At 47.0% G+C, this 24266-nt stretch overlaps 1 protein-coding gene across 5 annotated transcripts in view; it reads left to right on the top strand.

Moving 5' to 3' along the window:
• MEGF6 (multiple EGF like domains 6) overlaps positions 1–24266 on the top strand; it is a 323257-nt gene that overhangs the window by 27949 nt on the left and 271042 nt on the right. For all 5 annotated transcript variants that reach the window (XM_014523349.2, XM_014523344.2, XM_025212106.1 and 2 more), the window contains exon 3: positions 2986–3095. In XM_014523349.2, coding sequence (XP_014378835.1) covers positions 2986–3095 — 110 coding nt within the window. The remainder of the gene's footprint in view (positions 1–2985; positions 3096–24266) is intronic.

Below are 24266 nucleotides of genomic sequence, written 5' to 3'. Positions count from 1 at the left end.
TCATCTTGGTCATTTCCACCATGGATGCTTTTTGGCTTAGTGATGCACCACATCCTTAGCATTACCTTTACCCATTGTAATGCGTGCTATATTTCATTAAAAGCATTACAGGTTTCCCTCATTTTATGTGGGCTCTATATGTGTGAATTCACTCTTATGCGATGACCCTTTTTATACCAAAAATTTGTTATATGTGATGTAAATTCACTCTTACGTGATCAGTACGGTGGAAGCCCGCAGTCAACTGCTTTGTGCTGTGCATTGTGTGAATGACGCACAACAAAATATAGTCTCCTGTGTGGATCTGTGCATCTCACTCAGTGTGCATCTCACTCATTGTCTGCGACATGTGTTTCTATACTTGCCATCCCCATTATGGTAATGGCACCCTGTGCTTGTGTGTACTGTCTGCTGCCAGTGAGTACCAAAATTGTCCTGTAAAAGCAGTAGAAATGGCTCTGGGGGTCAGTACAGTAGAGGTCTTGGAACGTATCTCTTTTCATTACATTGTAAAGTGGGTTCCCTATATGTGAATTCAAGTTATGTGCCATTTTCCAGGAATGCATGTAGAACATGAAGCACGGGAAACCTGTATTTGTTTTCAACATAGGGTATTGGGCTGGTGGGAAACTTTTGACAATGCACGGTCCAGATGGATGTCAAGAGGGTGGCTCCTTTTCCTGATGTATGAGTGGCTGTAAATGTTTTGCTCTGCTGTATTTGGAAACTGCTTGCTTTCGTCATCATTCAATAACAGCTTATACCAAAAATGGATAACCACTTTTACTTGTCTCAACATGGTTTTTGGCAGTGCAGAGTGCAGAATGGTGGAAGGGTTCCTTCATGGGAATTCATTTGAATTGTTTGCCATTATGCAGTTGGTTTGTAGAACCACATAGACAAAATCAAACAGTTTAGTTTAGATAAATATTTTCTGTAGACATGCACAACACTTTCTGCTGTGCCAGATATTTTGTGTTGTTGTTTGTCCATCATGCTTTGGGGGAGCAGTTTCATGTCCTGCCAAAGCAGAATTTTTAACGTCAGCTTCAAAAGTTTGATCTGTATTGTTTTTTGTATACAAACTGCACTACATTTCCAAGGGAAAAAAGTGTTACTTTTATTTATTTATCCAACCTCTGCTTCCCCATGCTGACTCCCACCCTGGAACTCATTAGCAGGGCTCATTAAGTGGACCTTCAGTTCTCAGCCTCAGTGCAGTATCTGCCAGCACAGAACCATGTTCCTGGTTAGAGCCTCTGGGTCCTACCACAAAATAAATAAGTAGGCTCTGTGTGAACTGAGAAGTATAGGAAGATCAGATGCTCCAAGACGGGCAGGATGGCCATGTACCAGGTCTGTGAGTCTGCTTGGACAAGTCCAGTGACATCTGGAATGCAGGGCTACCGATCCTGGCCTCCTTAGGCAAGCACTTTGCAATGTTTAATGCTTGTTAATGGGGAACAGGGGAAGATTTTACTAAATGCCCAGGAAGTGTGTTAGATAAAAAGGCTCATGCCTGGGGGCCTGAGAAGGGCTTATGATTTGAGGCTAAGGGTTTGGGGTAGAACAGAGTGGGAAGAAGACTGATGTAGATAGGCATTGAGAAAGGAAAACCTTCAGAAGTCTTGCCTCCTCTCTGGTCATGCACTTGGTTTGTGGCCAAAGCCTCTTCTCCAGGAGGGTCAAGGAAAACATAGGCTGTGTTTAGTCTGGCAGGTTTTGGTTGTTGAAGAAATATTTTGCACCTGAAGATGGCCCAGACCAGACACTCAGAAGACTAAACATTCTGTCTGTCATCAGCTCAGCAGACCCAGGAAACAGATCTGTGAGCAGGGGCCTCCCCTGGTCTTTGCTTTTTGGCTAAGTACAGACAGTCAAAATGCTGAAGGCTGAATTGATTCAGTCTTTGCAGGTTAGTCTAAGCTGCAAAGATTGAACCAACAAGCACATGAACAGACATTCACTTGTGATTCAGGAAATGCAGTCACATGCCTACAGTGGCTCAAGCCAGAAGCCAGGGGGTTCTAGAGAACAGCTCTCTGGCACACAGCTAGCATGAGTTGTGTGTTCACTTTCTCTTCCTGCTGTCCCCAAGGTCTCTGAGATTTGCAGTCCACGGTCACAGCAGCAAGACTCTGCAGGGTTGCTCATCACTTCCTCTTCCAGCTTCCAGGTGCCTCTGGGATTGTAGTCCACAGCCAGCACTAAGCCAGCAGGGCAGGGCTTTAGGTGGGTTATGTGATGATCAGGTGGCTGTATGCAATGCTGCTTGCTCTTGTTGTCCCCTTGGTAGCTGAAGCCCTAGTCTGGGATTGTCCATATTGCTGCCAGCTTCATTTTATGTATGAAATACTCTTTTGTAAGGGGCTCAAGGTGGCAGATGAGGAATTATGCATAGGGTATATAGGAGCTGGTGAAAGAGAACAGGAGACGGGAACCTTCCAGGATGTCTGGTAGCTTCTTGTTTAATATGTGACAGCATTGGGACACTTCTGTGCATGGAATAGCATGATGTTTCCCAATGGGATGCTTGCAGGGTTGCTTTATCACTTCTGAACTCACTGATCCCTTAACGCTGCTAGCCTGCCAGGGCCAGAGTTGAAGTACCTTGTTGTTTTTCATAAATTGAATTTCCTTTGTGAAATGGTAATTTAAATCTGGGGTGGGGGGAGGGGATTACATAGAATCCTAAAAGGTTTCCTGAAACACAAAACTCTGAAGAAAGGAGAAGTTTTGGGAATGCTGTGAATCAGTCTCCCTCTGGGCTCTCACCTCCCTGAATACAATGAGCTGAAAAATGTTTTCTTAAGATCCACAATCTCTGATTTATAATATGTGGGAATACATTCAGAATATTTAGAAACAAATTAATTGATGTGCCACTGCCAGAATTGAAGCATTGTGCTGCCCTGTTCCATAGTAAATCCTTCTCCAATAGGAATTAACACTGGTCTTGTTTGTGGTTTTTCTTTTTTTTTTTAGAACAACATATTACACGAGCTACAGACAAGTGTACACCATGGAGTATCAGACTGTGTACCGGTGCTGCCCAGGATGGTCCCAGCTTGGAGAGGATGCTGGCTGTTTTTACCGTAAGTATCACTCTCTTCACAACCAGCTGCATTGCAAATAGGGGTGCACCGATAAAGATTTTGGGGACCAATATTGATAGCTGATATTTAAAGGGGCATATCAGCTGATACCGATCCAATGTCCAATACAGCTCCAATTAGATGGTAAGTCCATTGTGGTGGAAGGGTGGGGGGAGGGTAGCGGCATGGGGGGCAGATCAACCCCCCCACAGTGAGGGAGGGGTCAGGGGCAGGTGTTGCCCAGCTGGGGCAGCAGAGCGCGTGGAACGGAGGCGTAGCTTGTGGGGTGGGGGTGGCTCCCGCTGCTCTTGCACCCCAGGAGGGGGGGCAGGGGGCGACGTGTGCCCCTGGATCTGCACAGTGCAGGGTGGGCTGCAGCTGTGGGGTGGAGCTGGAGCTGGTACTGTGCGGGGCTCTAGTTGCTGGGGGCTGGGCTCAGAGCGGGCTCTGGCAGCACTTTGGGAGGGCTGCAGCCAACCCAGATTTCGCCACAGCTCCACTCCCAGCCCTGTGCTGCTGCCCAAAGCTGCGGCGGTGGCTGACGGCAGAGCGGGGCTGGGAGCGGAGCTGTGGCAAAAACTTGGGGTGGCTGCAGCCCCCCCCCAGTGCTGCCAGAGCATGCTCCGAGCCCAGCCCTCGGCAACAAGAGCCCCGTGCAGCACAGACTCCAGCTCCACCCCGCAGCTGCAGCCTGCCCTGCACCGTGCAGATCCAGGGGCACATGCCCCCCTCCCTCCCTGCCCTCCCAGGGTGCAAGCAGCAGCAGGAGCTTCCCTCACCCCACAAGCCGCACCTCTGTCCCACACGCCCCCCACACCCTAGCTGGTCAGCAGCTGCCCCTGTTCCCTCACTGTGGAGGGCGTTGAACTGCCTCCCCATGCCCCTTCCCTGCCCACTGCCCTTTAGACTTACCAACTGGAGGCAGCTCTCCATGCTGCCGGCTCTGCTTCTTGCTGCCTGAGTGCTGCACTGTGGTTGCGCGCAGCACGGGCATTTATCAGCCAAATTATCGGCCCCATCGGGCTGATATCTAGTATAGACAGTTTTCTTTATGTCGGTACTGATCTGATATTGGACTGATATATCGGTGCACCTCTAATTACAAGTGCCTTTCATACTTATTTTCTGTATTGCAGTTGGTGTTTTAAAATCCAGTCTGACACAAATTATTTATTTCAGTGAAAGTGAGGGGAGAAAAAGTTTTTCTCTGCCCTCCTATGAAATTCCTGAGCCACTTCCTTACAAAACTTCCTCACTGTGACACAAAAAGACTTTCAACATCACATTATTTAGTTACTCAGTTGCAAAATGCTCTTACATTTTTTAAATAAAACCCCAATTGGTGATTTAAGTAGTGCCACTGGCGGAAGTAGTGGAGAGCTGTAATCTGAGCTCTGAGTGGAGTTTTTTTTAAGCACAGCCTTAATTACTGTCTGTGGAAGTGAACATGCCAGTGATAGTTAGCTAATTTGCCTCCTAATTCCTCATGTTCAGTGTTCTATGGATTAGTTTCTGACAGCTTCCTCAGAGGAGGAGGCCTTTGGCTAACAAAGCTTGTGAACAAATGAAACTTCTTGGATGGGTCATGTAAGAAAATGGGCTTCACTGTTGTGTTACAGAAGCCTGTGAGTTTTGGCTGAGAGTAGACAGACATTTAATTGAGTGAGCCTGCTGCCTGTTTCACCTTCCCTGCACCTATAAATGAGAATGAAAAGAACTGAGGTTCACTCATAGATTTGTTCTCCAGGAGATGTCTCCCAGGCTGGCTTGCAAAGCCTCAAAGGCACCAAGTGATCCTTCTATTATTTTTGGTGGTCTCTTCACCCTTTGCTTTTAGTCAGAGCTCCCCTTGTTAATGGTGCATGGTTTCTTAAACATGAAGTTCACAGAAAGCCATCAACAAGAGGATGTTGTAGTGTCACTTTCTCAGAACAGGAAATTGAAGAAAGGGGTGATATAATGTCCCTAGGGGGCTTTGAGTAGAGGGACTTGGAGCCAGGCCAGCTTGGTTCTGCTTCCTAGTTTTCCACTGTCTTGCTTTGAGCCCTCTGGCAAATCATTCTTTGCCCCCATTTAACTGTGTGTAAAATACATAGACAAGCACCTGTTTCACAATCTCAAGGGGGCTACAAGGAATTTTGAGGTAGCTATAGGACCCAACCCCTCCTAGTGCCACCTCTGTTCAGGGCACTCTGCTCTGCTGCCTTTCCCTTGGGAGCCCAGCACTGGCCATGAGTCCTTGGGGTGGTCCCGACCCCACGTAGCTGAGCCTGTCCCACTCCCGCTGGCTCCAAGCCCAGCCACCCTGCTGGGAAGAGGCTGGTACAGGCCCTGCCCTGAGCCTGCAGCAGGCAGCTCGCGCTTGCCCTGCACACAAATCCAGGGGAGCACATGCCACTTATGCTATTCCTGGGGGCGCACACAGCGGCAGGGAGCAGCCCCCCGTCCCCACCCATGCTCCCTGCAAAAAGCTGCCTGTGGCTCCATCTTGCTCCCAGTCCTTGGGTCACATTCACTTCCCTGACTGGGCAGTGCCTGTCCCTGCCTCTGCCCCAGCCCCACTCCCTCCCTCACTGTGGAGGCCTCCGTCTGCCCCGGCCATGCCCCCCGCACCCTCCCCCGCCCCGACTTACCGGCAAGACACTGCTCTCCAAGCTGCGTTCCTGACCGCATGCATGTGTGTGGCTGTGTGCATGCATGCAGCATTTATTGGTGACATTATTGGCTACAACAGCCAAAAAAAGCCAAATACCGGTAATGTTAATTTTCCTTTTATCAGAGCTGATTCAATATGTGACTGATATATCGGTACACCTCTAATTACAAGCCCTTCATCCACGAATTTGAACAAGGTGCTTTTTACCCCCTCATCCAAGTTGTTGATGAAGATGTTGAACAGTGTGGGCCTGAGGACTGAGCCCTGGGGGACCCCGCTGCCCACATTCCTCCAAGTCAAAAATGACCCGTCCACCACCACTCTCTGGGTGCAGCCCTCCAGCCAATTGGTGACCCATCTGACTGTAGGCATTGACACTGCAGTCCCCTAATTTCTTAATGAGAATGGGGTGAGAGACCGTGTCAAAGGCCTTCCTAAAGTCCAGAAAGACTATGTCCACCATGACACCTGCATCCAAGGATTTTGTGACCTGGTCATAGAAGGCCACCAGGTTGGTCTGACAGGACCAGCATCCTTTCCTGCCCATGGCAGGGGGTCAGACTTGATGATCTGCTCAGGTCCCTTCCGACCCTACCAACTATGAAACTATAAGTTTCAGTCCCTGATTCGATTCGGCAAAGATTCAGCCCAATTCGGTGGCCAAATCTCTGAATCCAAATCGAATCAGGAGACCTTTTAATCTCTCCGAATCAAATTGGAACCCTCTGAATCAATTTGGAGACATTTGGAAAGATTCGGTGATTCGGACAGAGACAGCTTTAAATGTTTTTTCTACATACGTCTAGGTAGCAGGTGCTCGTGAACACTGCGATGCTGGGGCACGTGAAGCGTCCCACAGAAGCGCGGACAGCTTCCCAGCGTGCTTGGCAGCAGACCCGGAAGTGGACCAGAAGCACTTCTGGTCTACTTCTGGGTCCACTGGGGAGCACACAGGGGGGTGCTCCCCGGCAGACCTGTACACCATCCTTCCTTGTGGTGTATAGGTCCATAGACCCTGTAGCTCCCTTTTACATATTGTTTATTTGGGATTCATAAGAGGAACAAAACAGGAGGTGTCTGAGGAGGAGATCTACAAACGTGATGATTTTCCCCTTGTTTTCAGAACAGGAAACAGGTGGGTCAGGTAATCAGTTAAAGCAATGCCTTAGTGAAGAGGATGCAAACCATGAAAATAGGAGACTCCTGGCCAGGAACCTGATGCACCAGTACTGGTGACTGGGATTCCAGCCCTGCCATTCCTCGGGTTCACACTAATCAGGCTCCAAGCAGCTCTGCTGCGGACTCCCCTGTTTGGCTAACCCGGAGCGCTGAGAATATCTTAGAATAATATTCTGTGTGATAAAACACAGAAGCTGTCCCTCTCTCCCTCAGCAACTCTCTGGGGTGGGTCAGTTAGTGCTGGCTGTCTCTGTAGATGGAGCTGGTGCTGGCTGCGCTCCCCAGCCATAGGAGAGTGAGGCTGTTGCTACTCCCAAGAAAATAAAAAAAGGGAGGGAAGAGCTGCCAGACTGATACTAGCAGTTGAAGTGAAGCACGAACTTTGATAAAAAAAATGAAGATTGTGCAGAGCTGTTCCGGAGAGAAGGCTCCATGGAGGCTCCTTCCCAGTCTGGTGGAAATGCTTGCACAGCACAGCAGGGGTGGGGGAATGCTAATGCAGAAGGGCTGACTCGCTAATGTGAAGCTCTTGGTTGCCTTATGGCAGAAGGGATTCAGTTTGTAGAGTCAAAGGTTTCCCTGCTCACATCTGGCACCAGCTCACATGGAAACATGCAAAGGGTTTCCACATATCTTTTAGACACTGGTGTTCAGCTTGTTTTTGTCATGAAGATATAGATGCTCCTCATTTTACACTGCATACTCAACATGGGCTCCACCTCGCAAGTTTTAGTGTTGTTCAGGGGTATGAAGAGAAGGTGGCCAAGACCCTTTACTTCAAGGTGAAACCCTGTTTGAACCACAACTTTGACTGAGTTTGCAGTACAGACAGGGGCTGCAGACAAGGTCATCTGGGTGTTGGTATAGCTACGGCTGTTGGACATAGCAAGACAGAGTCAAGGCAGTCTGTCTTGCTCTGCCTTCCCCTCTGAGTTGACATTTCTTCATCACAGTATTCTCCAGACTGTTTCCTTTACCGGGGTCTCTCTCTCTCTCTCTCTCTCAGCTGTGTGTCTTTTTGTTTTTGCCTGGCTTACACCTTTTTTTTCTGTCTCAGCTCTGAAGTGCTGATGTTCCCTGTCCCCCAGGAGTGTGCTGGCTGGTCCCACACTGTCTCTTCATTGTTTAGCAGGCTTGGGGCTCTCTTGAACTGCAAGACCTGACGCTAGCCTCCAGAATGCTCAGTGCTGCTTCTCCAAGTTGGTAGAGCTAGGGGAATGGCTGAGGCTCTGCCCTCAGCCCCATTTCTGCTGCATGACCCCATGAGTTCATGGGCTGCATTGGGATTGAGTAACTAGGTAACAGATGGAAAATTTCATAGAAACACCCTGTAAAATGGCACTTAAGGAAGAGGTTAGCAGAGGCTAACTGCCCCACAGGGAGCTGGATATTGCTGGAGAAATATTTGATTTTCCCATTATTCCCCTCCCCCTGCACCACTCACAACTGTCTGCTGGGCTCATAACATTCCCGCGAGCTGTCCAATCTCACCTTATAAATGTGCAGTGCCCTGTTTTAGTGTGCAGAGCCTGCCTTATGTCTCGTCCCTTCTGCTGGGTGCTTGTTACCATGTCAGCTCTTATTGCATTTGCATCCACCTTTGTCCTGGGCCATTCATCTACTCATTCCACCCCAGAGAAGGAAGGGTCGGAAGGCAGGGTGCCTTTTTCCCCTTCTGGTTTGGGATCAGATTCCTTTCCTTAATGATCGGCTGAGGCTGGCTTTGAGGCCAACAGGATCCATTTAAAGTGTAGCTGAGATCCAGCATAAATTCCATGGGGTTAAATAGTGTCGTTAAAGGGCTGTTTAGTACAAGGCCTGTGTGTTGTGTGTCCACATTATCTCCCATGTTGGCTCCAAGTGTTTGAAAAGTTGGGTTCCACCCAGTCTGCTCAAATCATTGCTCTCAAGCTGAATGGAGCGGTTGGATGATGATAGACAGTGTTTCTGCCTGTCCCTGTATCCCCAGTCATGTTAGGCAATGAAGCTGTGAGGTGGAAGAGGGTGGAAAAGGAGGCAGCATGGGAAGAAAGGTTAGTGGGTGCCCGAACACAGTCCTAAGTTTTTTTTATGGGTATGAGCTAATGTCATAAGCAGCATGAGAAGCAGTGTAGCAGTCTCTGGCCCATGTTCCATTTCACACAGTATCTCTAAGCAGCTAAAGAAGAGGTGTTCTTAACTCCAGTCTACAGAGCAGAGGAGGCAGGATAGCATCATGTTTCGCTCCAGTTTGCAGATCTGTTTAGGATCTGTTGATGCTGCCGACTGCAATACCCAAGGTAGCATTAAGCAAGCAACATAGAGTACTGGGAGTGATCTGGGTACCAGGGCACAAACACAGCATGGTTGCAAAACGCACCCATGAGTCAGGGTCTCAGAGCTCACAGGGAGCTCAGTGGTGCTGCTGCTAGGTTGCTTCTGGGAACCAGGCTAGTTCAGGGTGCTGTCCCCTGCACTGCAGTCCACAGTATATACACAGCATTAATATTGTTACAGACCTGAACTGAACCTGTTAACCTGAGCTAAAAATCCCATGCTGTCTACTCTTCATTGCTGTTGTAACTCAAGTTGTTGCCCAGGCAGATTTTGTAAGACAGACCTGCCTGGAGGGTCAAACTTGATTGTGGGTAAAGAGGAAGAATGAAGTTTTCCTTTGGGACACCTTACCTTGCTATATCCCTACCAAAGACATGGACTGGATCCTTGAGACAGTACTGGGCAGCAGTACTGGGATCATAAGTCTTCTCCTAGTCTTGCTGTGTTTGTTTTAGGTGGGGGTCCCCTACCTAAAATAAATACAGGAAGACTTTTCTGCAGTTTCTTTGGCATTAGGTTCCATCCAAGTTGCATGCTAGTTTCTTCATCTCCACTTGCTGGGATGCTTCAGATATGCCTTGACCCTTTAATATGAGAGACCCAAGTTCCTGTTCAGATGCATTTAAAAGAAAAAAAAATGGAGGAAAAATCTCAGAGATGGAAGAGAATGAGAGTAGCTAAACAGAGAGTGAATGTCCTCAGCAGGTGTTTGGGTGCTAGATCAGTGCAGCTATCATATTCCAAGATAGGAACAAAGAGAGAAGAATGAAAAAAGTACCATAGAAAAGCAGCATGGTATCCCAAGTGATTGTCTATCTAGTCCACCCCCTGCACAAAGGCAGGCAAGTATGTTTAGTATAGAGGCATTTGCTCTCAGATTGTAAAGGACCGGGTTATGGGTGGTCTAGCTGGCTGGGTCAGAGGGCAGGAGCCATATTACGAAAACCAGAGGGAAGTCCAGAAGCAGAGTCCACAACACTGTCTACTCTAGGGTCAGGATCCAGGGATTAGATGCCAAGTACCAAACAGAGAGACAATCTACAGAGCAAAATTTGAGAACAGAGCCAAATCGGGGTCAAGAGGCAGGAAATAGATCCTCAGGGAAATCCAAAGCTGAAGTTCAGAAACTAGTCAAAAGCAGGGCCAGGAAGCAGGAAAACCAGAGTTCAGGAACCAGGAGACTTGCCACATCAGAACTGTTGACTAGCCTGCAAACCTAGGGCCCCAGCTCCTGCTAAACAGAGTGGCAGCACTCCCAGCAGCCAATCTGGATGCTTGTTGTTCCTAAACAACAACAGAGCATTAGCTGAGGCTTACTGCAGGTGTGGCTGTTAAGGTACACAAGGTTCTTTGGGTAAATGTGATATCTTCTATTAGAACAACTAAATAGTTGGAAAAATTGTTCTTTGCAAGCTTTCAGGCACAAACGCCCTTCTTGAGGCATAGGGAGAGTTAGGCTGGCCTGCCCGATCAGGAGTCCCTGACACCAAACAGCTTTCCTTCTTTTAGGATCTTAAACTTTTCCCATAACAAAATGCAACTCTTAATATGCAGTGGCCTAGAAAAGCTTGCAGCTGTCCAGGTGTTGGACCATTAGTATAACAGGGGGTTGATGCTGTTTTCCCTGGTGCTCCAGTAGCACATTTTCTTTCCAACTTTTGCTCTCCTGTGGTAGGAGATGTTGGCTTGGGGATCCTATCAGATAGAGAAGGATCAGGCATACACTTCAGTTTTAAAGTTCAAACCTAAATATAAATGCATGGCACAGGCAAGAGCCAGGGGACAGTGATTTTCCTGGCATCAGACCTAGTCTTCCTAAAGACAAGTGATTTTATTTCTCTGATAGCTATCATCCATTTCATAGTGGCAATAAAATGTGACACTTCTATAACTTTTTTCTTGAGAAATTTCAGATTGCCTCTATACACAAAAATCACTTCATCCATTTAATTGCAGTCACGTCTGAGGTGAAACGTAGGACCTGTTTAACAGTAAAGCACACCACCACATAACATTTTGATGCCATATGTTGTATCTTCTCTCTGAGGACCTCAGAGTGCTTCATAGACCCTTCTGAATGAAGACCAGCAGGCCTCTTTCATCCCCTGAGTTTTAGTATTCATTACTAATTTATTATTTCCATTTTTCAGATAGGAAAGCTAAATGCACAAAGAGATTATGTGACTTGGCTCAGTGAGACAGGAAGTTAGGAATAGACTTCAGAGTAGAACTCATAATTTCCATTTTCTTGTCTTAAATCTCAAGTACCTCTAGCTTTTTCTAGTGCCATGCTGTTGGCCCCACTTACACTGTCTTGGAGGGAAAAACATCAGCTACTAGCGTCTACACCACATCCTGCAGCATCTAGGAGTTCCTTGTTTCTCTCCTGTCCAAATATTGATTTGGGAAGACTGTATATGGGTTATGAGATCTTGCAGGGCCATATCTTGTAACTCCAAGAACCTTATCTTTCCACCCACTGTGGTAAATTCTGTGTAATCACATTGAGATCTTTCTGCGGGATGAGAGAACTAGTGAAATGTTATGGTTCCAGAACAGTAGAAAAAGTGCAGCTTCACATTCATCTTTAGGTAGAAAACCCCCAAAAGAAATGCATGGCTATGTGGTTTGTCTGGCTTTATACCTGGAAACAAACCTGCACATTTAGAAGGTAGCTATAATAATTTCCATTTGTCAGGAAAACCCACAGAACTGGATTGTTATGAGGTTTTTCTGAACTTCTCTTTCTCTTCAGCATACTGCCCTGAAAGGGCTAGGCTCCCCTGATACAGCTTTGCTATGGCACCTAAGGTTATATAAACCTAAAACATTAGATAGGAAGATAAGTGGATTTCTGAAGCCACATTTCATCACTGTTTCATTAGCCTGGGTATAAGGGTATTTGAACTTCAATACTACCTTTGTATTATTAAATCTTCTTTTGGAGGGGAATTTGAAAAGTGATCAGATATTTAAACTGCAGCTTAACAAGAGCCAGCACAGGGGCTTAAACATTTCAGCTGTAATGCATTTAAGGTGCAAGGTGTGGAGGTTCAGATATCGGTCAGAATGGGACTTAAGTTAAAGCAGAGATGCAGCTTGACTTTGTAAATTGTGGCTTGCTCAGGCCCATAACCAGGGAATGTTTGCTCCTCAGAGTCCAGTGTCTGGGTGTGTTGAGCCTGACTGGTGCAGAAGAGAGAGACACTTATATCTCTCTGCTCTGTGACAAGGGCTGGGTGGACTGGTTCAGGTAAGACAGCAGTACCTCCAGCTCTTTGTTCAAATGCTGAATTTACCTGTACACTATATTATGGGATTTTAAATTATTAGATAGCTGTTTTCACATTTTTATTCCATGTTGTCCTAGCTTTGCATTTCGTTGGCCTGCTAGAGCTGGGAGGTCTGAAGCACCAAGAAATAGGCAGTTCTGATGGTTTCTCTAGCATAGCCAGGAGCTGGAAGTAATGCCTTAGGAGAGCCTGTGTTCTCAAGTGCATTGTCCAGTCTGGGCTCACATCACAACAGAAATGAAGCATCCATGGTTTCTGCTGAGTGACTCTTCCAGCATCCTAAGTATCTGCTCTCTTAAGAATTGTTTCTTAATATTCAGAATACATTTCCTTTTAGTCGCTTCCACTTTAAAACTTTGGGCAGGGATTTGAGACCACAGAAAACAAGAAAGAGGAGGAAAGAAACACAAGAAGTTTATTATAATGAAATGTCTGTCTTTATGTTAAGTACACTCCCCTTCATCATCTATGCTCATATACATTATGTAATAGTCACTCAAACCCTGGTGAAATTTTCCCAAACTTCTGGAAGATATGACGGAAAATCATGACACAGGACAATGTCAGGATTTAGCACAGAGTGGGAATATGGAGCCAATTGTGTTTTTGTAGGAAAAGCAGTTAATATTTAATGCATGTAGCACTCAATGGTAGAAAGAGAATAGCAGGAAACCTAGTAATGTGGTCTTTAATTCTCAGTTTTGATCCAGTGTGATAACAGACTATAACGGAGGTATATTTATTGTGGGAACTTAATTTATTGACCAGAACATTGTATAATAGTGGGTAGTATTATAATGTATGAGGTAAGAGGAGAGACTGGGAGACAAGACTCCTGAGATCTAGCCTCTACTTTGGCACTGATTTGGCCTGGGGAAGTCACTTAACCCCTCTGCTTCTTACATTGGCTTATCTGTAAAAATAAAGAAGCTAATTATGTACCTGATGAGGGGCTTTTGAGGGTTTGTTAATTTGCATTGGTAAAGCAACCTTGAGACCCTCCAATGAATGGTTCAACAGAAGTGCAAAGTATACATGCAGTAGCATAATGAGGTGGTAGGTGTTGTATATTATTACACCATTGCCATTTCTTTTGGAAGCGTTAATGCACTGTTACTTCCAAAGGCTGTATGATAGCCATAGCAACAGCTGGAACAGAAGAGAGGGAGAAAGCATGGCTCCTCTCACTACAGGGAAAAGAGCTTTTACATACATAGAAGTCTCTGGCTTTTGTACTCCTTTTCAGCTTCCACTTCTGCATTTTAACTAACAGCCTGGTGCTGCAGTCCCCATAAACTCCTGTTCTAGTTTAGCCTCTGGCTGCCATGTCTTTCCAAAGCGTGTGCATTCAGCCCATAACTCCTGTTTGAGCAGGATGCCAGCTCTTACTCTCCCCCTGGTTCAGGGCCAGCGTAAGATTTACACCGGGCAGCCAGTAATTCACTGCTCTCTCCTGTTTCCGCCTATTAACATTCCAGCTTAGAACACTGCAGGAGCACAACAGCATTGGAGCTCTTCCAACCACAGAAGCAGGGAGTAACAGTGAAGCTCCCCATTCATATAGCTGACAAGCTAGGTTGATGTCTTGAGAATCATATCCCATCCCAATACAGAAGCAACCCAACATTTCTATCATAAAAATAGAGGGATACAGCATTGGCAGCTGCGTGATGGAGAACAGAGTATCAAGAAGTTTGGCACATCTAAGACAACAGGTCATAATAAATCTCTCCTGACAGTGGTAAATGCTCTTTTTCTTATGTAGAAGTGTTGTAAGCACTACGTAGATCAGAGAGGTTGGTAGATTGTCTGTGCCAGCTGCTGTAGTTTGTGTAATGCTTTGGAATCTTTGGGGATTAAAGGTTACAAGTCATTGTAAAATAGTTTAGAAAAACAGTACTTTAGGAGAGATGAATAAGTTGTTGCTAAGGTTGCATACGCACATTAAAAAAAAAACCTGGGAGAATTCTCCCAGGTTTGTTCTCTTGGTAAAAGACCTTTCCCAGAGCCACATGTACAGACATTCAAATGCTGAGGCCCTGAAAAGTGGAGAGCTTGCAGTGCTGATGCTGTACAGCTGTGAGCTGGTGGGGAGCGTGCACACACCTCAGCGTGCACTGGAGCTCCTTTAGTCCATCTGGTGACAGATAGCAACAGTGCATAGGGCAGCTCTGACTGGATAACCCAGACTACCTAGGGTCAGCCTGTGTTTCCCTGCAGCACAATGTTGGGATTGTGAAGGGGGCATGTTTTGCTCCTTGCTGGAGCAGTAGACTATCTCCCTGAGTAGGGGAGTGGGGGTAGTTCTGGAGGACTACGGTCTCTTGTGAGAGAAGTCACAGCATGTACAGAAGTTCCCTCTTCTAGGAGAAACTCTCCTGGGGAGTGATTCAACCCTAGTTGTCCCCAGATTATTTTTCCCTTGAGAGAAATAGTGGCTATTTTTACTTTGGGAGGAGAAGCCGGAATATTTGTATACGTATGATTTCTTCTGGAAGAAGAATGACTCTTCCAGGAGAAACTGAGTGTCTGTACAAGGCCCCTCTATCATCCCTGTGCTGAGCACTGTGGCTAAGTACAGACATTCAAAAAGACAGAGCCTAAATTGATTCAATCTCTGCAGGTTAGTCTAACTTGCATAGATTGAATTGATTTGCAAGTGAATAGACATTCACTTTTGATTCTGGAAATGCAAGCATATGCCTGCAATGGCTCAGGCTACAGGCTGGGGTGCTAGAGTGAGCCCTCAGCTGCAGGGAAGCTGTGCTGAGGGGTGGTGGCGGGATGGGTGGCCAGGTTCTGGCAGGCTGAGTATGAATAAGGAGGGGTTTAAACCCCAATACTGGCCTGCAGGGACCCCAGCCAGTGTATGCCTGGAGTGGGAAGGGGGAAGCAGCTCTTGCCAGGCATTTCCTACTTCTGCCCTCACCACTTAAGCAGCAGGGGGCATGGCCAGCCCCGACAGCGGCATGAAGCAAGTGGAGATGGGGGGGCGGTTAATTGCCCCCTCCATCCCCTGTCCCACTGCATGCACACGAATGGGATGAAACCGCCTCTGCACATGCCGCAAGCCACTCCCTTGCACCTAGCCCGTGCTGCCTGCCCTCCATTGCGAGATGTGGGGTCTGTCTGGCTGGGGCAGAGCAGCCCAGGTCTGTGTGCCCCCTCACACCTGCTACTGTAGCAGCAGGGGTGGGGGATGGCCAGGCACTAGCCCAGCATGGCTCCCTGATGTGAAGGGGGCAGAAAGGGGGTTTATTCCTCCCTCCTTCTCCTCTCCCCCCGGGACCCCAGCTGGGGGCTGCCTGGCCTGGGCAGAGCAGGCCCTGTCAGGCATTTCCCCCCACTACCCCACCCCACTGCTGCAGCAGCAGGGGTCATGGCCAGCCCTGACAGTAGCCTCAAGGGAATAGGGGAGGAAAGAGGTATAATTCCCCACTCCCGGCCCTGTCCTACCTGCATGGAGCAGCCTGTGTCACAATTCCCCTGCCACCCCTTGCTGCCACAGTGGCAGGGGTGGGGGTATGGCCCCTGAAGTGAAGGGGAAGGGAGGAGGCTTATTTCCCCCACTTCAGGCGGGAGCAGGTCAGGCAGAGCTGCTGCAGCCTGCGCAGGGTGAACAGTGGCATCAGCGAGGCTCAGAGGGGTGGCTATGGGGGCTAAGTCAATTTTTGGGGTGGCCATAGCGCTGCTGCCACTTGCCCCAGGGGGATCCCCAACACGGGCTACTCCACTCTGACCAGGGAGACCCTGGCTCGGGTCCTTCCGGTGGGACAGGGGACAGAGGGGGCAATTAAACCCCTGTCTCTGCTTGCTTCACACTGCTGCCTGGGCTGCTGCCCCCCACCGCTCGAGCAGTGAGTGGGGTGAAATGCCTGACAGGGGCTGCTGCACCCCTGCCTGGCAGACCCCAGCTGGGGTCCGTGCTGGTGGGACAGGAAAGGGAAGGGGGAATAAACCTCTTTCCTGTTCCCTTCACCTTCGGCCTGGCATCTGGCCTCTCTCCTGCCCCTGCTTCAGCTAGGGAGCAGAGGGGCGGGGCCAGCCCTGCTCTGCTAGAGCAGACAGCACAGCCCAGCCCAGGGCTGCAGAGCATTCTGGGATGCAGTGGGACTCTTATTTAACTTAATCCAGTAGGGGGCCTGGAACAGAAGTTCCATAAACCAATTTGACCTTAATCAATGAAGTTTGATTCAACCAGGTTTATCTCAAACCAGTTTCAGCCATTTTGAAACTGGTTTATGTACACTTGAACGTATGTTCTGTTACAGGTTTAAACCAGTTTCTGATCGCTTAAACCGGTTTACGTGTAACTTCTGCCCCTAGCCTGTAAGTTCTACAGAGGAAGCCCCTGTACATGCTGCAGGTCCTTGGCTTTTCAGAATCGAGTCTTTCATCACAGTCCTTTATGATGTTACATACCAGTGTCTTTAAGGTTCCAGACCTTCGCTAGACAGAAAATATAGAAAGATATGCTTATGTCAGGGTTTTCTTTGGCAAACAATTCAGATATTTGATGCTTTGGTTAACCAGATGTCCTAACGGGGTGGCAGATTTTACTGAACTTTTGTTTTGTTGGTTGGTTGGTGCTGAAAAGGTTTGGTGGGTTAAAGTGTGTTTCCCAAAGGGAAATTGGATACAGAATGCCTGGGTGATGCTCTGCGTGCTCCTTTTTTCCTGTCTTTGTGGAGTAGCAGTGGTGCGAGCGCAATGGTTGGGAGACTTCCTGGAGGAAAGGCTGCTTGTAGATAAATCCAGTATTGTGTGGGTCTTAGAATTCCTCTGCTAGTTGCATCTTACACCCCTGCTCTTCTAACTGGCAGATTCACTCAAATCCTGGGTCTCCGTGGGACCCAAGGCAAACAATTTTCAGTGATAGTAAGAGGTAACAATCAGGAGACTGTGATTTAAAGAGATGTTGATGCTTTTGGAAGCTTTGGAAATGCAATAGTTAGAAATAATTCTGTCAGCATTCCTTGCTTTTCCTGCATTTTTCTTCACTCCTCTTACGTCTCAGTATTAACAATACATGTATGAAAACAGGCTCTTTCTTCCTTAAGACTTTACTTCGTCCCACTGCCTAATCCCCATCTGAAATCCTTATTTTTTTCTCTTGCTGCTATGCTGATGATTATCAGTTCACAAAGAATGGAATTATGACTTCATTTGAGAAATAAGGAGCTACCAAACCGTATGTGTATTTATTTATGAACAATGAACAGTGAGTGATCATCTCAAAATCCCCACTTGGAGCAATAAGAAAAAAAAACTAGAAAATGTGATCCCTAATGCCTTCTCTTTAGTGATGCCTGTGCTGCTTTATACTACTCACCTTGATAATTAAGTCTCTGTGTTTACTGCCTTCTTAAAGGTGCAAATGAAAATATTGGCTTTGTTCCTTGATTTTTGTGTCCAGTGACAGAAAGAACAGCAAAGGCATTTTCCCCACTTTGCTTTTTAACCCCTGTATTTAATGTTTGCAGCTGAGACATGACACTTCAGCATATAAAATCCTTGTTTGAATTCAGGTGCTCGTCCAACCTGCAGCCTCTCTGTCTCCTCCTTTTCTGTCTCTCTCTGAGCTAAATGTATCTGCACCGCAGGCTGGAGCTTTTGTTCTGTCCTTTTGCTCTTTGGTTGCAGGGCTCCCACAGAAAAATGCTTTGATCTCTTTTACACCACTGATGGATGCTCAAAAGCTGCTTGTGTCAGATCTCTAGTTACCCTCTTGCCAACAAGTTAAAAGTCTCTGAGAACCATTCCTTGGAGCCAGGTGAATCTACATATTCCCAGTGGACATCCCCATCTTTTGGCCTGGAATTACTTTTTCCTTTTATGTCATTCCAGGTGACTTAAGTACACTTCTTCCTGACCTCTAGCCCCATTGCTGTCTAGATTTATAGCTCTTCACTATAGGTTCAAGAGGCAGCATACATCAGGCATAGAAGTGAAGCTGACTCTGAGTTTGGAAGCTTTTTGACATTCTGGATTGTGTACTTTGGGAGGTGGGTTCAAGCTGAGACAAAGCCCCTGTTGGGTTAGACACATCACATAAACCCTTAGGCCGTGTCCAGACGAGCACAGCTGTGTGGTATGTGGTGCTGCAGACACATCTGCGGTGCCACATACCACACATTCAGCTGTTCCTCGCGCTGCAAGGGAGCATGGGGGTTTTTTGATTCCTGGATATCCAAGGGTCAAAAAAATCTGCGCAAAAATAAAGTTGAGTGGCGCATGCAGGGACAGCACACACCGCTCAAAACTGAAGCCTGTCCAGCTAGAGTCATACTCCGGCTGCTGGCCAGGCTCCGAGCAGCAGGATCGCTGCTGATGCAGCCCCAGGAGGCCCCCAGGACCCCAGGTAAGGTTGCTGGGGCCAGCCGCCCCTACCCCACCTGGGGTAACTTGCTGTGTGCCATAGAGTGCATGGCACAGGTATTCCCCAGGGACAGCTAGTGGTGGCATAAGGTGTGCCGCTGCTAGTTGTCCCCGGGGAAGCAAACATCTATGCTCGTGTGAACGTGGCCTTAGTATAGACATAGGAGTTGGAGGTGAGGAACAAGAAGGGAAAAGGGGATGGCTAGGCAGGGCCCAAACAAAAACATCCCTCTCTGATCTTAGTGTATGCTGGTCCTGCAGCAGAAATATTCCAATCTGTTCTCACACTGGCCCTGACACTAGGCTTGTTGAGATCTGTGTGCTTCTAGTTTCCTGCATGCTAGCGGCAAATAATGTTCTGCTAAGGCCCTGTGTTTCTGTGTGTGGCTGGAAAGCCACATTTTCAAAGCTTCTCTGAGCTTTCATAGACAGTACATGGAGACTTGCCCATTTGTATGTGCAGAGCTTCTTGCTGATGTTGAAAACAAGTATTTGTGCTCTTAATTGTATTCTTTTCATGTGAAAAGGCTTCTTACAAAAGCACAAACCATTATATCTGCAGGTATTCTGGGGCACTGATAGAAGGGACATATGTTGTGCAATCAGCCCCTTGAAAGTGCTCTACAGCTGTGCCCTGACAGAAGTGGACAGCTGCAGAGCACTTTAAAAGTACCCCATCACATGACAAATTAACTCTTATGTAATGAGGGTTCAGATGAAGATGCTTCAAAGCGGAGTGCCTTCATTAACTTCTGTCTGCCCCTGTGTGTGTGATTGGGGCTGGGCTGATGCAGCTCCACCCCGATGCTGTTTCCAGGAAGGAAGGGGGAGAGGGGAGAAGGGAGGCAGCCTCCAATCCATGTGCTTCTTCCCCCAGCTCAGGCCAGGCAAACCCCATCCTGGAGCTCCCTTCCCCTCCCTTCTCTCCTTTCCTATCCTGCAGACAAACCGGAGCTGGGAGTGGGGTGGGTGCAGCTAGGTGAGAGAGGCTGCAGACAGGCAGCTCCTTCTGGATCAGCTCCAAAGTGGACCTCGATCTCTGACCTCCCTGACCCAACAGCAAACGTCTGTTGGGTCAGGAGGGCTGCTCTAACTGATAGTGCTTTCTGTGAAGCACCATGAAAAGTTCCATGAGTTAGCAGGGAGCTGCATGTCTGACAGTGCCCTTGGAGACATTTTTGGAGCAGGAAATGCCAATATTTAGATAGATATGGATATGAACTGTAGAACCATTTGACTTGCTTTTCTTATTAGTTAACACTGTCACTTAGAGCAGAGGGGAAAGAGGAAGTCCGTAGACTGAGTAATACTGTGCTGCAAAGGGAGCAGTGGCATACTGTGTGCACACTGGAATGCTTTGGTTTATCTTTGTCACTTGAATCTTGGAAGCAAGTGTGTGTGAAAAGTGTGACTTTCACAGGGGCAGCTCCAGCTCATCAGGACACCTCAAAGCTGGGTGGAAACCAGGGAGGTCCCTAACTCTGCCAGTTGAATTAGAGATGATGGAGGTGGTGAGGAGTTGAGGGAAGTTGTTACCCAGCTAAGACATCTAAAGTGTGGTTGATTGTCATCCCCCAGACCCTGAGAGGTTTGTTCTCATTTTAACCATCAAGGTTTGCTAGAGGCCAGTGAATCATTCCAGCCTCCAGACTTGAGCGGTTTCAGTGCTTGTCAGCTGCTGAGTGCTTCCATGTGCTTGTGCCCAGGGCTGAGACCGGCACACCATGCCAGCAGGTGTCACCATCGTCCCTTTGGAGCCTTGCTTGCATAGTTAAGTGGCTGGGAAGGATCCATTACCAAGGTGTATCCAGCTATGCTGGAGATGTATTAAATTCCTTAGCATTTTCCTTCCCGGCTGCTTCTAAATACAGATTTGGCTATCTTGCAAGTTCAGAGGAGGAGGAATTGCCTTTCCAGAAATGTTCAGCCTGATGTCAGGAGTCAAGATGATGTTAACAGCTGGTGGTTTTGTTTTCTGAGTTGATGTTAATTTACTGGAAAGAAACGTGAGCCATTTACAAGGAGTGGCCACAATACACAAAGATGCTTATGGGTCAGCCTAGATTTTCCTGTGGAAATAGATGAAGGGTGCTCCATATCACAAACAGTGTTTGTAACTAGCATCTTCTACAATGCTTTCTTCATAAAGATAAGGTGCAGGCAGGCATATGGAAGGCTTGAGGATTGCCTTTTAACCGGAGCCACATAATCCAAGACACTATTCTTCTTAAGTTTGGAAGAACGTTAAGCTAGGAATAGCACAGGTTTAAAGTGGTAATCCAGCAGGAAGCACCATGCAGGAATGTAGTTGATTCTCAGTCATGAAATCTTGAAACTGTCCTTCAGACCTTGCTACAGCAGATTGTTTTGCATCGTGGGTACTAGGCATGGCAAGAGCAGGCTTGTTTCTTATGGCTTTGTATGGTCCTGCTTAGAGCCACAGTAATGCAAATAAATAAATTAATAAATACATCCTAGTATAGATGCATTCTAATAGAGCAGCATTCAGCCAAACTGAAGCAGCAGCAGTGCTCCCATGAATGGAAAGGATCAGTGTGAGTAAAGCATGTCCTTAAACTACAAGTTGGTAACAAAGGCCAGCAGTAAAGACTGGGTGTCAGATGCTCCTTGCTGAAAAAACAATCCTGGGTCACCTGGACGAATTGGGGGACAATTAAGATAGTCAACAGATTAAAAGACAAGTAAGTAGATAAATTATTTTGGATCTAGAATGCCAATCCGAATTTGTCTGGGATTTGGCAGGGAGGGGAATGACAGAGAAGACAGTTTTGTTATGAATTCAGACCTGGCTTTTCAGAGGACAAAGGGGAATTCTGATTTCCTAGCATAGCTTTCTAGGAAAATCAAATTTGTGTGTGCTCTGGACAAGCTTTAACAGTGGGCCTGGAGTGGCTCTAGCCTTGTTTGTCTTTGGCTATGCCTGTTTTTAAATTCTCTTCAGCAGTGGTTCAATTGTACTTGTTTTCAGTGGATGAATAGGTACATTTGTTAGCATAGATAGCGATGCACATGCGCACACATTCTGTCTTTCTCTCTTTCCCAATTCTGTTTCCCATGAAGTCAAAGGCAAGGCTTCCATGTCCTTTGGTAGCATGAATAGGATGCAGCATATGTTTATGAGCTGACATTTTTTGTTGGCAGTGGATTTAGCTCCACGATTGTTCACAACAGTATTCCATTTTAGTTATAATGCAAGCCAACCTAAATCCCAGTCTGAGATGGGTTTGGCTTTCATTGAGCCATTAATATTTGTCTGGGTCACTTGCTTTTTTTTTTGGCCATTTCTAGTAAATTAATGTGTCTGAGCCAGTCGTTCTTGGATCACCAGTCCTGTCTCTTGCCATTTCAGCTACTTGAAATAATGATCATCTCTGGGCCTATAAATTAAATCAGTGGGACACAAGAGCCCTTAAAATGGGTGACCATGACAGAGTTGGCAGCTGCAGTACATTCCTTTATGGGATGCATAAGCTAAAATACATAATTCCACACCATTGTTTTTACACCAGGCCTCTCCAGGACCCACTCTTTACTCAAACAAAACGCTGCTGGAATTAAGTAGGAGCTGCTGGATCAGGCAGTTTGCAGAGGTCTGTTTCAGCCAGTTCACACCCAGGTACCTGGACAAGCAATCCTCATTGCCATTACAGATATACATGCACTTTTTGTTTTTCCGCTTGTCTTGTGTTAATACTCACCTGGCTTGTGATCCTAACTGTGGAATGTACCTCCCAAATTCCAGGATCAAACTTATTGCTGAACTTTGTTACACAATTTCTATAGCGAGGGCAACACTAGGGAATGGTGAAACCTGGCTGCCCAGTTTCACTTTCTGTTTAACTCTGTTTTTCCATCCATCAGGCTAGATGCTGCAGTGCTCAGACAGCCTGCCCTGCCAGAGGGAGTTAAAAAAATGGAAACCTGTTTCTAATGGCCTTTTTCAAAGCCCTCCAAGTTCTTCACCATGCCTACTTCTGAAATAAACAAGTGATCTTTATTATTACAGTATCCAATGCCAGGAATAGTTCTGCCTACTTTGCCCAATGGTGGGCTGCAGACTTGGCATGTAGCAGATCCACAGAGAACCTAACACGGAATACACCAAACCCTCCTTGACTCTTACTTTGTGCAGCCAGACTGAGCAAGCTGAAGCTAGTGCTGGGTTAGTGGTCTCAGTTGTTGAGCCAGCAGAACAGCTAGGAGTAAACTCCCGTCTGTCAGCTATTGATAAATGTTAACACTCACTCTGCTGTTTCCATTGTATTGCAATAAAAGGAATTTTTCTAAGGAGTAAACAAATAGGGAAAGCATAGAGCTCTTTGGAATTCCAGAAAAAGGAATCGGGGGAAGCAGAGAATTAACTGTATATTTAATTTTTTGGTGCTCAGGCCCAGAAATATGTTGCATCTTAAAAGCGAAGGTTAATTAGTTGCAGACTCGTCTTCCAGCAAGAAAGTGCAAAAGTCTCTCCATTTTGATGAAACTGGTCTTTCCTGAAGTCTGCGTAGGAGCAGTTTGATGTTTTGGAGGAATATAATTTTCTTGATTTGTTAACCTGTTATTTTTCAGCAATGGTTTTCATGCTGGGACTGGGAATGGGAAGTGGAGCTTTTCACCTCTAGGTTTCTGGTTCAGATTATTCCCTCATTGATAGTGACTGAAAACTGTTGCCATCTCAAGTTTGGCCTTTGTAAATCAGTGATGTCAGAGCAGTTGCCACTCAACAGGATTCCACATCACAGTTAGCATCCAGATGTAATTTCCCCCTTTGTTTTCCAGCAGAAAGGCCAAGGATGGTGTGGTCCATGAAACAGACATTGAGTCCCCCCATGGAGGTGTTTCCTTTGGGGGAGGGCTGAGGAGTATCCCATGCTAGGAGCATGATCTCAGAAGCTTTTTGCTCAAGGAATCATTCACTAGAAATATGGGGGACAGATGCCACAGGCAGTTTTTGCATTCCAATGGGAAGAAGAAAGGCAAAAGGAAATGAAAATAATGCCAGAAGGCATGGGTGACTGGGGCCTCCTGAGTCTGGGGCCTCCTGAGCCGGCAGCGGGGATGGGGCTGGTGAGCACCTGCAGAAGCCACCAGCAGTGTTAGTGGTGGGACTGGCAAGCACCTGCAGAAACTGCCAGCGGCATTGGTGGCAGGGGGAGCCCCGTCGGGGGGGGGGGCACATACCCCCCCCGCCCCGCCCTACTAGTTGCCTATGCCAGAAGGGAGGGATCATAAAGTGAGGCCATCTGTGGCCTAACCGAAAAATTCCTGCTCCACACAAGGAACTGGGGAGATGCACACAGTTATTTCTAGCCCCTTTTTAACACCTCT

Source organism: Alligator sinensis, unplaced genomic scaffold, assembly GCF_000455745.1.
Source record: "Alligator sinensis unplaced genomic scaffold, ASM45574v1 scaffold366_1, whole genome shotgun sequence".
Lineage (NCBI taxonomy): Eukaryota > Metazoa > Chordata > Crocodylia > Alligatoridae > Alligator > Alligator sinensis.
The sequence above is the reverse complement of the archived record's forward strand: the minus strand, read 5'-3'. Positions and strand labels throughout refer to the sequence as shown.